This window comes from Euprymna scolopes, chromosome 10 (genome assembly GCF_053919585.1).
Source record: "Euprymna scolopes isolate OS-2025 chromosome 10, ASM5391958v1, whole genome shotgun sequence".
Lineage (NCBI taxonomy): Eukaryota > Metazoa > Mollusca > Cephalopoda > Sepiida > Sepiolidae > Euprymna > Euprymna scolopes.
Genome location: NC_136491.1, coordinates 18,570,163 through 18,585,425, shown reverse-complemented (window position 1 = coordinate 18,585,425; position 15,263 = coordinate 18,570,163). Strand labels below are relative to the sequence as shown.

Sequence of the window (15,263 nt, the reverse complement as noted above, 5' to 3'; positions counted from 1 at the left end):
TGGCCAGTTGTGTACAAATCCCAAGAGCGATAGGAGCCTTCTATCATGTCTGAAAGTGATACAATGTTCAACAAGCAAAATTGGAGATGCACCGCTGTACAATGCATGCTCTTTACAATCCAAGTTATGACAACAGGACCATTGCCAGTACCCTCAAAATGCAAGTCCAGACGGTTCAATGCTAGAGGGCACAGCTCAATGCAGTTTCCAGCCACGGTTTTGGTCTTTGGTGTGTTTTCAAGTGGTGGTCACATCATGCCACCTCACATTTTCGAAGTCGGCTTGAAAGTCAACACCAAAGTGTATCTAGATGTGCTGAAGAGTGCGGTGATCCCCTGGTGTAATCAGGTGACCACTGGCAGACCCTGACTGTGGCCGCAGAACTCGGCACTGGCCAACAAGTTCAAAGAGGCTCAGGCTTGGCTTTGGAAGTAGTGCTATAACTTTGTACCCTTTTCTCACTGCCCCCACCCCACCTCCTCTCTTGTCCTGAACCCACTGGACTACTTCGTTTAGTCATATGGCGAGAACATCACCAACATGACCTCCCATAACACTAAAAACCAGCCTGATCGCCGCCATCTGCTGAGCTTCTGCTGGCGCTTGTGGAAAAGGCATGCTCTCAGTTCCAGACCTGTATCGATGCGATGATATAGGCTGAAGGCGGCTACATTGAATAAATGTCAGCTATATTACATAATCAAGTTACTAGAATTGATTTTTTCAATAAATTTTTAAAATAAAGCTGTAGTGTTGTTTTCTTTAGGGCGACAAATTTATCGTTCCAGCCTGTATTTTTACTTTCATGGCAGATGCTCGACAGAGCTTCAATCTATGATCCCTCCTCATAAAACGTTCGCAACATATACTCACCTATCTGCAACAGCCACCAACAACTTCCCTCACTCTTTATTTGTGCTTAAAACTAAACCAAAATTCCATGAACAGAGTTTCTTTCCTAGAACTGTGTCTGTGTGCTTCCCAGCTGACTATGACATGGTCATATTAAAATCTAATATGAATAATTCAGCCCCACCCAAGTTCTTGTTGACTCACTATCTGCTTAACACTTAACACATCTTAGAGTGGCTCCCATGCCTTGTTAAGTGAGAAAAAAAAGAAAAAAAAGAAAAAAAAGAAAGAAAAAGAAAAAAGAAAGAAAAAAAGAAAAAAAGAAAAAAAGTAAAAAAAGAAAAAAAGAAAAATAAAGAAGAAAAAAAGATAAAGGAAGAAGAAAAAAAGAAGAAAAGAAGAAGAAAAAAGAAGAAAAAAGAAGAAAAAAGAAAAAGAAAAAAGAAAAAAAAGGTGCTTGACTCCAGATACAATGATGTAACATGTATGTTTTTGAAGAACATGAAATTTGTTGAGCTATCCTCTTAAGCAATTAAAGTTTGTCTTTTTTTTGTCGTTTTCAAATCTCTCATCCATCTGACCATCTCAGTAACCATTATCCTCACATGGTTTTTGGTCTTGGTAAGTGTTGGCACAAAAAAAAAACAAAAAAAAAATTCACTTTAGAATGATCCAATATAAAATGGCCAATCCTCTTCTAATTTGATGATAGCTTTTCAGTTTCCCGTGGTGCTTTCAACCATTCTCAACAGACGTCATTTTTAAAGTTGGTCTGAAGAAACTGCTGCATGTAGTTGAAATAAATTATAACAAAACACACTACAGTAGATTCCTCGATGCTTATGTATTTTTGATACGGCGCTATTTTTAAATAGTTTTTTCAGGTTAAAATCAAGTTTTGCACAGAATAGTTAGAGAACACTCTTCCCTCCCCATGTTAAGAATGGCTTTCGAAATAATAACGTTATTATTTCAGCACGGTACCAAAAATACATAAGTACTGTTTTTTTTCTATAAACTCTTAATAACTTGCCCAGTACTTTATTAAGCTCTCTACTTGGATTTACCCTGCAAAGGACTCGACAAGGATAATCCTCCACCTAGCTCACTTAAATCTCTCTCTCTCTTTCCATGTGTAAGCATTTTACATTAATCCTATAAAGATTGCAAAAAGATTATCCACAAATCCTGTACAATTTAATGGACTTTATTTTAATCCTTACAGAAATTAACTTTTCAAATTGCTCAAACACTGTTGTGAATAAAAGGCGACGATTAGTGCGTGCATTTTGCGTTGGAAAGATCCAATCGAAGCCTTTGCATTGTTTGATAAATTCCATCGTTTCTTGTTCAGAATGGTTTCCATGGTAACAGTTTGGAACATTTTTAAAAAGAAAATGATGGCAGGAGACTGTTTATTAAAAATGAGTCTTTGGAAAGAGATTCACGCTGAAATGTTAAGTTATTTCAAAATCACATCGACATTAAAAAGTGCTATAGAATATGCCTGAACAAAACATGCAAAAAAAAAAAGCCCCCCCCCAAAAAAAAAGCAAAAACAAAAACAAAAAAAAAAGCAAAAAAAAAAAAGCAAAAAAAAAAGCAAAAACAAAAAAAACAAAAACAAAAAAACAAAAACAAAGGAAAGCGACCTGAACAGAAATACTTTTCCACTTCCAGGCAAAAGAAATGTTCCATCTTCCAAAATAATCTGTCAAGGACACAACAGTCTGAAGTTTTTTTTTTATGAGGCCGAGATAGAATACACGAAAACATAATTATCAGCTCTCATTAGAATAAAACAGAGTACGCTCGAAAACCTAATCACAATTCTCATCACTGACCAAAACACCACCATTCACTTGGCTATTGATCCATTCAGATTATCTGTGCCCATAACACCTCAACAGGTACCCACTTTAACACCAGGATCTCCTTTGTCAAAATGATTTCCCTACAGGTCTCTCATTACCAACAGGTAATAATGAAAAAATCCCGAACAGCTCTTCACCGGACCTTGGTTCTTCTTCACAGCTACCAGCAAGTAGAATACTAACAACACGTGTACCGGCACCACTACTTCAGGAATTGTTGGAACCGGGCAATGAGCAGTTGACACTGGATGGAAAAGCTATGTAAGATATTGAGAGAGTCAAGAGGATTGGGCTGGAGGAAAGACCTCAGCTACCAAACTATGAGCGACTTAGGGCAGCAATAAAAAGGGTCAATGTTGCTCTCCAGAGATGGGTACCACACAACACATCCCTCGCGGAGCTGAACTGAATCTCCAGAATTCGTACAGATTTTCAATCCCTATTTTCAAGGACTTTTCAAAGTTTTTCAAGGCCTTCTCCAGACAAAATTCAAGTTTTCAAAACAAAATTTGGAGTTTATTTTACAATCTACAATTATTCAAAAAATCAAATATACAACAAATAAATATTACCATAGCCCCAAACATGTTTCTTTGCATCATTTTTTTGCGTTTTTAAGTAGTCTGAAATACTTTTTATTTCATCTCAAATATTAACTCTACTTACGGCTTTTAAATTTCCAACCAAGATGGCTGCCATTAACTATCTTGCCATGCCTGTGATAACATACAGTTTTGGCACTGTCGACTAGCCTTAAAAAACATAAACAGACTAGACACTATTTACATGGCAAGTGCTCGTCTGAGCTCCATTCTCTGGTCCCCCCCTCGCCAATCTTTCTGAAACCACTGTCAATAATTTTCCCCATTCTTTATCTGTGCCTAAATCAAAACGTAGATTCCATGAACAAAGCTTCTTTCTTAGAAGTGCACGCCTGTGGAACTCTCTTCCGTTTGCCTGTTTCCCACCTGACTACAACTTGGATGTCTTCAAGTCCAATGTAAATAAATTCCTGATAAACCGCCCCCTTAAGTAAGACACTTTATCAAATCTCCATTACTAACGTTTATTACGATATTATCCCACTGATTACTGTACACGCAATAACTCTTATCCTCAAGTGGCTTCCGGGCCTTGATAAGTGGTGACTACCATATAAAAAAAACAAAAAAGAAAGACACTAAAATGCATAAAATGTTGACACTGTACAGAATAACATATAGAAACTAGTGTCTACCTAGGCTGCATCTGCACAAAGGAACAGGAGGTATGGGTCTCTCAGAAATTGACCATCAGCATCATGCCACTATTGTAAGCATGGGGTAATATCTAATAAGCTTCCAAAATCCAAACCTCAAAATGATATCAACACCACAAAACATGAGTCAGCAGAACAACCTCCATCACGAAACTGTCTAAACATTTTGGACAAGATTTGTTTTACAAACGAGACAGAATCAGAAAATAAGCCTATGGAAATAGCCTAAAAGAGTTGCCAATAATAGACCAAGAACTTTCATTGCGAAAAAACTGGAAGAATGGGCCAACCGACAGCATGCCAAATATTTTCAGGGTGAATTCAGCCAGGACTATATAGATAAAGAAGGCTCTATAATAGACTACCTAAAAAGAGGATCGTTCCACTATGATTAAGAAAGGATTATAATAGCTGCTCAAGATCAAGGCTTGATGGCCAATGCTTTTGAAAAAAGGAGTGGTCTCAGCAATGACAACAAGTGTAGTTTTTTCCACACAGAAGTAATACTTGTAAACATTTCTCCAAAATTAAAAATATCTTAAATTTTTCAAAGAGCTTCTATCCTGACTTTCCTCTTTTACATAAAACGTATTTATACTAACTATAGCTCATATTACGAACCGTTATGGCCAGTAGCTGTGGTAAAATTCATAATGATCAGTTAATTAGTTTAGAAATAAGTTGTGTCCATATAACTATATAATGATATGCACATAATAAATTTTATATAAATAGAGACAAAAATAATTTCATTTTCTTTTGTAACACATTTCAAATCGTAAAATGTGAGAAGAGAAAATAAAATTGAAAATTTGAAAAAAATAACAACAAAAACCGTGTAACGTTGTAGAAGAGCTTGGAAATGACACGAGAAAATATGTAACGTCTACTGAATCACACATATAACAGTGCTGAATGATGAAAGGTGTTGGTGAATCATTGACACACAATATTTTCGTGAAAACAACTACTTGACAACACTTACACGACATTTGCTTTGCAACATTACATCATGCTTGACCATTCAAGCATTTCTTACATGAGGTTGAATAATCTTCCTTTTATAATAGACGTGCAATTAAAAGTGCATTTTCACTAACAAAGTACAAACAAGTCAATATTTTTTAAATAAACCCATTACAAACAAGTTAATATTTTTTTAATACATCCATTGCAAACAAGTCATTATTTTTTTAATAAACCCATTACAAACAAGTCATTATTTTTTTAATAAACCCATTACAAACAAGTCATTATTTTTTTAATAAACCCATTACAAACAAGTCAATACTTTTTTAATAAACCCATTACAAACAAGTTAATATTTTTTTAATACACCCATTACAAACAAGTAATTATTTTTTAATGCATCCATTACAAACAAGTCAATATTTTTTTTAATACATCCAATGCAAGCAAATCAATATTTTTTCATTACACACAATACAAACAAGTCAATTTTTTTTAATACACCCATTAGAAACAAATAAATATTTTTTAATTACACCCAATAGAAACAAGGTAATATATAGTTAGGTCAACAATTCTCAAACTGTTTACTTCTTGTTTTTTGTAGCCACAGTCACATATGTGGGATGTATTTTTTGCAGGGTAACCAACCTATAGTCGGATGTCACCAATTTGTTGAGTATATTAGCGGGCCATTAAAGGTAAATTTAACAGGGTCATCAATTCATAGAAAAATTCATCAATCTACCCGTTTTACATAAAGAAATAAAAAAGTAAATGAAATAAAATCTGGAAAAGACCACACTCGACAAAGAACACAAAATTGCTGAATTAATATTAAATAAACAACATTTATTTACGTGTTAGAAATATTAAAATAAATTGTTCATACATAAGTGTTTTCTTGCGTGTGAACCTTCATAATAAATGATTATTGGTGTGAGGATTTTGTGAATATATCACGAGGCTTGAAATTATTGATTTTATTGATAAGAGTGCCGCAGGAAGGCTTGCAATCAATGTGGCTATTTTCTCAGGGAAACAATCCATAATTCATATATAAGCGAATACGGGTGTGTGTGGTGTGTGTTTGTACCATAAGAACAGTAGTTTGAAATACCAAATTTTAAACGAGGTCTAAATGTGGTAAATTTCCATGATAGGTATTGGAGTTCATCTGCATCGTGCGTAAGGTCATGATGAGTGTTTTTAATGTCTCACAAAGACGGAGTTTCTTCAGACACGTGTTGCACTTGAGAAATTGAGGAGAAAACTGGTTTGATTTTGGTGGGTAAATCTTTATATACAAGCTTTCTTGAAGGTTCTAGTCTGTTTACTGTATTCATACGCAAGGGAGTGTAATAAAGTTCCTTTTCTTTTATGTGTGCGAGTGGTCGCATCACGATGTCGTGTTCCTACGGGTTTTTCATCTGTGTAGGCATTTCAAAGCGGTGATCACTGTGAAATGTTCCTGCCGGTCATTTATTCTGGCTGGGCATGGCGGATTGCTACACATATGCATTAGTATTATGGTGTTTCATGACTATAGGGTCTTTTTTTAAATATTATGTACAGAGGAGCCCACTACAAAGCACAACCAGTTTTTCTAGCGTAGTCTTTCCCTGAAAATCAAACATGTCATCTTACCATGTCAAAGATTCATTCTCAACCATCAGTCCAATGAAGGTAGGCCATTATGACTGATGGTAGCCTTTCTTATACCAGGCTGAGGTATGTTTCTGGTTAGTCCTAGGCGGTCCACCGTCCCAGGCCTTGCCTTCCCTCTTTGAGGTAGAGTTAGTTTATTGCTTATTTCTTGAGGCACTCTGACTAGGAAATGCCGATGAGGCTGCCAAGGCAATTTTTAAAAGACCAGAGTGCTCCTCTTTTAAGGGCGCTAGCTTGATTCTCTAACTTTCCAACTTTGTGTCACATCTGCCTGTGGTAGGAAGGAAGTAAATATCAATCTTTCTTTGTCTTACTGTGAAAGCCAGAAACACTGTTCTTACCGTGTCGAGGATTTGATTTCAACATTCAGTTTAAATGAGGTGGGCTATTATGACTGATGGTGGCCTTACTTCTTTCAGGCTAGAGTATGTTTCTGGGTATTTCTAGGAGTTTCATCCTGTTAAGCTTTGTTTCCTCTCTTTGGGGTGTAATAAGCTTATTGTTTACTACCTGAGGTGCTCTGAGTGGGAAATGCAGATGGGGCGACTCAGGCATTTTTGTTGGTAGGGACAGGATGCTCCTCCTTTAGAAGTTCTGGCTTGACTCTTCTCACCTTCTTACCTTGTATCACATCTTCTTGCGGTAAGAAAGAAGCAAATATCAGTTTATCCATAACATACTATTTTGTACTTCTATAAATGCACATTCTTCTAAATTTTTTTTGCTGCCAAGTATTGTCTGTGAATAACGCAGTGTACATGCACTATATGAGAAGCAACAGTTTTTCATCTGTGTTACAAAGCCTTTAATCCGGTCTGTCATGGATGCTGCACCATCCGCGCCGATTTGAATCAAATTAGTTAACGGAATATTGTTATTATTCAAATAATTGTTTACTTCTGAAAAGATATCTATCTCCTCCCCTTGTTCTCTCTGGCAAACTTTTAAAAAATAACATTTTTTTCTCTGATCTCATTCTGATATACAAATCCAACATATGAAAGCAGCAGTGGTTGATTATGAATTGTTGTTTCATTAATTTGTATGGAAAACTTTGAAGAATTTTTATTAATTTATCTTGAACATATTTTATCTTGCCTTCTCGTTAATGTTGCTCTTGACAGAGATAATTTTTCACACACTGCTACAACTTCTTTGCCAATAAGATCTTCAACACAAGCTAACATAGCAGGTTTAATCAGTTTTTCTCCATATTCTTGTGGTGCACCTACTTTAGCAATCATTTCCGACACAATATAACAAGGCTTTAATGTTTTAACCTGAGAAACATTCACTTTCGTGAATAAGTCAACTAATTTTACAGGTTCAGCTTTCAATTTTAACTCAAAATATTTTTTCCTCGATCAACAGATAATGGATGCTTTGTTTTCTGGTGAATATCTAACTTTGCCTTCTTCATGGAATCATTACTCATACCAAGGCCACATTCAATACGAACTGGTTTTTTGTCATCAACCTGTTCGACAAATCCCAATAAAAACAAGTCATCACTGTATTGTCTCACTTTTATTTATTTATTTAATTTATTTATTTATTTTTTTTTTGCAGGAGGGCTTTTTTTCTGCTGCCATTTTCTAAAATCAAAATTGTACAATTAAATTATAAAATTCCAAAAATGATAAAATAAAACATTAATAATAATGAAAATTCTTCAATATATATATATATATATATATATATATATATATATATATATATATATATATATTTATATATATTTATTCTTTATGTAAATACATGAAAAATAAAAAAATATATAATTTGCTCTCTTTGATTGAGCACTATCAACGACCCTTGTTGAAATTCAATTATTCTTTGGATATCTTTCTACCTGGAATATATATATATATATATATATATATATATATATATATATATATATATATATATATAAATTCGTTTTTTGTGTGTGTGTATTAATATTCATATTAAAAACCCTTTCTCTATTTCAAAATAAAATACAACTTTCTTATATATGGGTCGTGGAATTGCATTCACTAGCAAAAGATCTAGCTTATTTGCATATTCTTTTAAACATTCATTTCAATTAATTCCCTATTAGTTTCTTCGGTTTTCTTATGGATAATCATCTTTGATTAACTATTACGTGTAATTATATTCATGCAAATATTCTACACGATTTATACTTGCATAATATTTGCATAAAAAGTTTATAGTAGACACAAAACTGTTTCCATATATAGTCATGTATACGTATATATTTTCATTTAAAAAACTTTGCCTACCAAATTCCTCCTAGAGTTTTTGGTCTACAGACATGAAACTTCATATATAAGGTATTTAAATCCATGCAAAACTTTATATTTGGGTTTTAGCCCAGAAAAATCGGTGCAAAAGTGTGGAAATTAAAAAATAAATGAAATTTGCCAGGTGAAGGTCGAACGCCGGCATTACGAATGCATAACGTAATAGCTATTGGTTCATGTTTTAATTTTTAGTCTTGCAGTAAACATGTCTTTATAGCCCAGTCATTGATGGCAGAAGCAAAAATAAATCGTGAGCTGAACGTTTTGGTTTTGATTCTCGGTGGTGGCGCACAAGTCTTTTTTTTTTTTAACTTTTTAAATCATTACTATATATTGCATTCAATATAATCTATAATATAAAGCTCACCTGTCTGTTTAAATGGATGTATGTATGTGTGTATGTTTGTCTGTATAAAACTTTCGACAGAGGCGACAGATTTTCATGAAACTGGTGTTATTTTGAAGCTCGACCCTTCAGAACTGGGCACTTTTTTAAAGGGAGGGGTTGCTTTTTTCGCCGATATTTTCAAAAGCCATCCTCTCTTTTCGATTGACTAGTCTTAATTTAAACCTACGTCACTTCCGGTTTGGCAATGGGCGCAATAACAAAGACGTCACGTTTTTTTGTTTTTTTTTTCCCCACATTCTTTTCCTCCTTCGTGGTACGGGTTCGAGCCTGCCTGCCTACTACCACTTTTTTTTTTTTCTTTTTTAACTCAACATACACCACCAAACAAACGCCGGGCACCCAGGCTAGTATATAAAATAATACATTTTATTGGGCTTAAAATGTTTTAAATTAAAAATATAAAACTTTTTCTTTGATAAGCAATTCAAGCTTTGAATCACCAAAATTCTTCGTTGAACATCATCGGTCTAGACTGTTGATTTGGCGATCGAGGGGAAAAATCCCTGGCGAGGGGTGCCTCAGGTGCTCTCTGCTCGCTTGCTGCTGAATTTGTGCTTACACAGGTTGACTACATTCGATCGTCTCACAACCAGAAAGGAAGAATGAAAATGAAAGCAAACTAACAACATCCAGTTTGTTACAAAGGAAATGCCTGTTGTAAACCGCCCACATCAATTCATCTACTAAATATAGGGTGTTTTTAGTGGTGACGAACTTTGAATTGACAACTTTATTTCCTTTAATTGCAGATTTGGTAACTATCAGTTATTTTGAGTTCAGCTTGGTTTGGCAATTCATCATGAAGAGACTGAAACCCAAGCAGCGTTTGCAAAGTGTGCAAATATTGACCAGTTTACTGAGAGAAGCATTTGATGAATTAATAATTTATATTTGATACATGCCTTATTTCACGAAATATACCTGTCAACTGTTCTCCTTCTTGCAATTAGATTATTTTCTTTAAGGATATGCAAAGTTGTGTATATGCTGATAAACCAGACATAATAGACCACTTGGAAGACAACATTTGACGCGTTATTGCCAAAATACAGATTAATTTGATGCATAGAGTTTGTGAAAATTTGACCTCTAGATGGGCAAGTCGCCTGACCATATACCCGAAATAGTATTTAAAAATTGTAAATGCCAAAAATTAATCTTTGGAATAAACCACATATTTTTTTTATAAAATATTTTCCTGTGATTTATTTCAATTTAAAGTTTACTGCTTCAAAAAAAAAAAAAAAAAAAAAAAAAATGTCAATGTCTAGATCCTTTCCAACTCCCAAATAATCTTTATAATGACGACTTTTATAGGTTTTCGGAAGTGCTGAAAACGTATATACCATTTTAAAATAGCGCCGAGAACTAGTTTCCATGATGTGGAGAAATTACTTTTTCAAAAAGTGGGGATTACTTTTCTAATAAATTTAACGTAAAATGAGCACCCACTTTCTGGCCACCAAGTGATATTTGGGGGGGGGGGCTGGCTGAGAGCTTTTTTGGTACAATTTTAGTTTAGTATTGTATGTTTTCGAGTATGCTGAAAACGAATATTGCATTAAAATTTGTTGCAAACAAATAGTTTTCCGGATATTAAGCAATGTAATTTCTTATGTTATCAATGGTGGTCATTTGTGTATGCGCAAGCGCGCATATTTTTTGACGCGCGCTTTTGTATACACAAATCAAATAGCCACCACTAAGGAATTACATTACTTAATATCTGGAAAACTACTTATTTGCGACAATTTTTAATGCAGTATTCGTTTTCAGCATACCCGAAAACCTACTAAAAGTCGTTATTTTAGAAAAATGGTTGTTAGGTGTAAACTAAGTAAAAATTTACTAAAAAAGCTTTCGGGTAGCCCCCCCCCCAAAAAAAAATTATCACTAGGTGGCCAGAAAGTGGGTGCTCATTTTACGTTAAATTTATAGAGAAAAGTGATCCCCACTTTTTGAAAGAGTAATTTCTTCACACCATGGAAACTATTTCTCTATGCAAGTTTGAAATGTTATATTCGTTTTCAGCACTCTCGAAAACCTGAAAAAAGTCGCCATTGTTTTTTTTTTGAGTGGGAAAGAATCTAGACATTGACCACAAAAAAAAACAAAAAACAAAACAAAAACTATACATTGTACCAAATACTTTAAGAAATTTAATTTACAATTAACAGATATTTATTTATAGAGTAAACAAAAAAAGTAAAAGAACAGAATAGTTAACATTCGCGAACTTGTACTCTCCAATCAAAAAAAAAAAAAAAAAAAAAATTATATAAAACGCATTATAATTAAATTCTCTACCGATCCGATCCGGCCTAGTTTTACTTTGCGGAAACTATTGTAAGATTTTTGGTGCTTTGAACTGAACCAAACTAACTTTTGCCAAAATAAACCTAAAACTTAGTTCAGAGTTAGACGGTAAACAAATAAAAAAAAAATGTTCGGTTCAAATTCTGTAGAAGTACGTGATTAAAACATCACGTACTTTTACAGAATTTGAACCGAACACTAAAAGTGCAGAAGAGCTAACACTCGAGAACTCTTTAAAAAAAAAAAAAAAAAAAGAGGGGAGGATGGTGACACCTGTCTAGTTTTAACAAGTGGAAACGATTTGTAAAAACGTTAAAATAATCTTACAAATTGTTTTCACGCGTAAAACCAGGTGGGTTCGTTAAAGAATTTTATTCTAAGGCGTTTTATATAAATTATGTGTATCCTTTCAACAAGTTCTCTCCGGTGTTAACTATTCTGTACCTTTGCCCTAAAAATATAGAAAGGTAATGATAGTAATCGTTCATTTGTTTTATAATAAATAAATAAATAAACTAATAAAAATAATTAAAAAAAAAAACTTACCTCAAAGTTTCTCCCATAATTGATAGTGTGGTGACGCTAAAAAAAAAACACAATCACAGAAAACAGGGAAAGTATTGTTTTTTTTTTTTCGTAGCATAGCAATGGTCTCAATTGACTGCATTAATTATCATAAACACGGAGCATATGTAATCACATCGCACGTTTTGTTTAATTATTTACATTAGATTATATTTTGTTGTTTTTCCCCCTCACCGAACATGAACAGGTAAACAAACTATCTTTTCTTCACAACACAACTCATGTTTTGCTAGCCTCGACTCCATAGTTACAAAAAGATTTGTTTAAAAAAAATAACGATTTCAAATACGACAGTGAAGAAGTATTTTACTTTCTAATACCATATAAAAATAGTGTTTGTTTACTTATTTTCATTAATATGTAAAATAAATAAATATGATAAAATTTAAACCAAAATAAAAGTCTCCAGCGATAAGAGAGAACGAGAGTATACGTCACGTGTCTTTAGAATCAAGATGTCTGCCGACCTGTCTTGTTGTAAGTTTTCGTGCTTCGTGAACTTTATTGTTTATCCTTTATTTCGCATTTTTTGTAAGCGGTTTGAGGCAATTAGCTAACAGAATACGTTTTGCTGATTATACGGAACAACTAATATGGTTGCCAATGTTTGCTCGGTAAAATCAGCCGAAAGGTGACCACACAAAATGAAACTCGGGTTCCTGACACAGCAGAAGAAGCACTGGCTGATTTATTTACAACACGTTTTTATTTATTTTTACATATTGGCATCATTGCATTAATTTTGCTTTTATTTATTTATTTTTTTAAACTGTTAGCGTGATTGAACATTTAATTTGTTTTTGTTTATTTTACGGTCATTTGTTTGATTCGGCGTGATTTATTCTAACCTTCATGCGCTAATCTGCGGAATTCAAGGATTGGTTCAGTTCACCTTCCAATAGTTGGAACCAACTCTTTAAAAACTATTTTGAAAAAAAAAAAAAGAAAAAAAAAGTATAATGTTGACATGGAATAACATGTCCGCGTGAAATTCAACAATTGATAATTATATAAACAAACAGAAATTTATTAATGCGGTGCTAATACAGCAATGTAAATATATCACCACAATAAATAAAATCGTTTTCCGCTTCACAAGAACCTGGGTTTAATTTCATTTGGTCGCCTTTCGACTTGCACTGTAACTCGTTACTCATTAGTTTTTGCCGATACATGCAACCACGGGAGCTGATCTATATAAGCACCCCCACCCTTTTTTTTCTCTCTCTATTTATGTTTATTCTAATTGATTGTATTTATTTAAACAGCAGGCTCGGTCCCCCCTTTTTACCGGGAGGTCTACGATATTCTGTGCACGAACCAAGAACAGGTTGACCGAGATCTTTTCGTTCACCTGTTGGTAAAATCCAGCCTCCCAAAGGAAACTATTATGCAAGTAAGTAACTTCGCTTTCTTTTTTGGTATTTTTTTTTCGATGCAACCGTGTGTGTGTGTGTCGATAGAACAGGGGGGAAAAAAGGAGGGGCAATCTACACGAATATCTGTAAATATAGCTTTGTTTTTACAAATTTATTTTCTTGACATTCACGAAATGTGCCGACTGATATTTCAAATAGTGGGCGGTTCCCGCTGTTGATGCACCGTAAATTAACAACATGGACCCTTAGTTTTTAGTTTTCCACTCTTACTGCGTAAATTAAATAAACTTGTTTAGAAAGTAATAACTAAAGCTTAACGTTTTTGTATTTTTAAAAAATTATTTTAAATTGTTTTTCTAAATTTTATAATTGTTTTCTGGTGTTATTTTTTTTTCATTCGCGCGGGCAATTAGTTTTTTTTTTTTTTTTTTTTTTTTTTTTTGTATACTTTTCTATAACAGGGCTCATATCGATATGTTTCCGATTACCATTTACAGAACAGACCGGAAATGACCGAAGTTTTTGATTTAAAAAGCCCTGATAAAATGTAAAGCGGCAGACGACACTAAGCATGCGTATGCAAAACCAAAAGGATTAGGATTTCCCAGAAAATTTTAACCCCCCTCAAAAGATAAAGGTGTTTCTGCATTTATCGATCCGCGATTTCCACGAAGTTACTTACTCGGGTGTACTCGGCGGATGACAGGAAGAACCGGAAACGCCCGGCCGAGCCTTATTGCAAAAAACGAATTACACCCTCCTTCCTCCTTTCCATGTTAAGAATGGCGACTACCGCTGAAATTCATGAAGTAATACATTGTAAAAAAATGTCTTAATATTCAGAAAACTACTTGTCGATTGTTTCGGGTTCTTCTCGTCATCTACCGGGCACGCCTGAGTAACTTCGTGGAAATCGCGGGTTGATAAATGCAGAAGTACAAAAATAAAGTTGAAACAAAGAAATTCACTTACTGAGTTGAAGAAAATTATTAAAACCCATTCTTAATATGGGACTGGAGGGAGGGGGGTAATTGATCCTTAACTTACGTCCGGGGTTAAAAATGCAAGTTTTAATGCTGATACCAATTGATAGTTCGGCGACGGCTCAGCCATTTCCAATCTATTTCGTGAATTGCAATCCGAAATATTCATGCCACTATGGGTTCTGTTCTGTAGAAGTATTGCGTGTGTTTTTCTCGTAACTTGTTCCCTTTTTATTTCTAAGTGTTAGCAGATAGAAATTTAAGGAATGGTTCGATGACCCCCCCCCCCAAATGTCTGTTACTGAAATAAAAAATAGCGTTAGAAAACCATCGTAAAAAAAGAATTTGCAAAACAATACAGTGAAAATATAGGCGTTAAAGAAAAAAAAAAAAAGAATTCTTTTCCTTGAATTCATTCTCGGTAATGTTAGAGAATGTTAGGAATTATTTTGCAGCAAGATAGAAATTTATCTAGCATGTTCGATGCTGCTCTCTGTTGAAGGCAAGAAATGAGACCATCACAAAACAACAAACCGTACCTGAAAAATTCACAACAAACTTTATTGGTATACAGGATATTATTGAAAAATAATGCGTCCAACTTTGGAGCGGGTAGTTTGCTTCTTTGAGCTGTAGTTAGTCCGTTTGTATTCTGCAATGTTGTCGAAGTCCGTTGCAGGTA

At 34.1% G+C, this 15,263-nt stretch overlaps 2 protein-coding genes across 3 annotated transcripts in view; one reads left to right on the top strand and one right to left on the bottom strand.

Annotated features, from left to right (window-relative positions):
• Nucleotides 1–12,464, bottom strand: part of LOC145285831 (IQ domain-containing protein E-like) — a 101,958-nt gene extending 89,494 nt beyond the window's left edge. The window contains exon 1 of one of the 2 annotated variants that reach the window (XR_013869078.1): nt 12,181–12,440. Coding sequence is in view for 1 of the 2 variants with exons in the window: in XM_080134266.1 (XP_079990392.1) it covers nt 12,181–12,197 (17 nt within the window). In the remaining variant the exon portion in view is untranslated. Of the gene's footprint in view, nt 1–12,180 lie in introns of both variants that reach the window. The other variant, XM_080134266.1, reaches the window with a different exon arrangement.
• Nucleotides 12,465–12,647: 183 nt separating this feature from the next.
• LOC145285828 (sorting nexin-8-like) overlaps nt 12,648–15,263 on the top strand; it is a 108,307-nt gene continuing 105,691 nt past the window's right edge. Inside the window, exons 1-2 of the mRNA XM_080134264.1 lie at nt 12,648–12,696; nt 13,488–13,615. Coding sequence (XP_079990390.1) covers nt 12,675–12,696; nt 13,488–13,615 — 150 coding nt within the window. The 5' untranslated portion in view covers nt 12,648–12,674. The remainder of the gene's footprint in view (nt 12,697–13,487; nt 13,616–15,263) is intronic.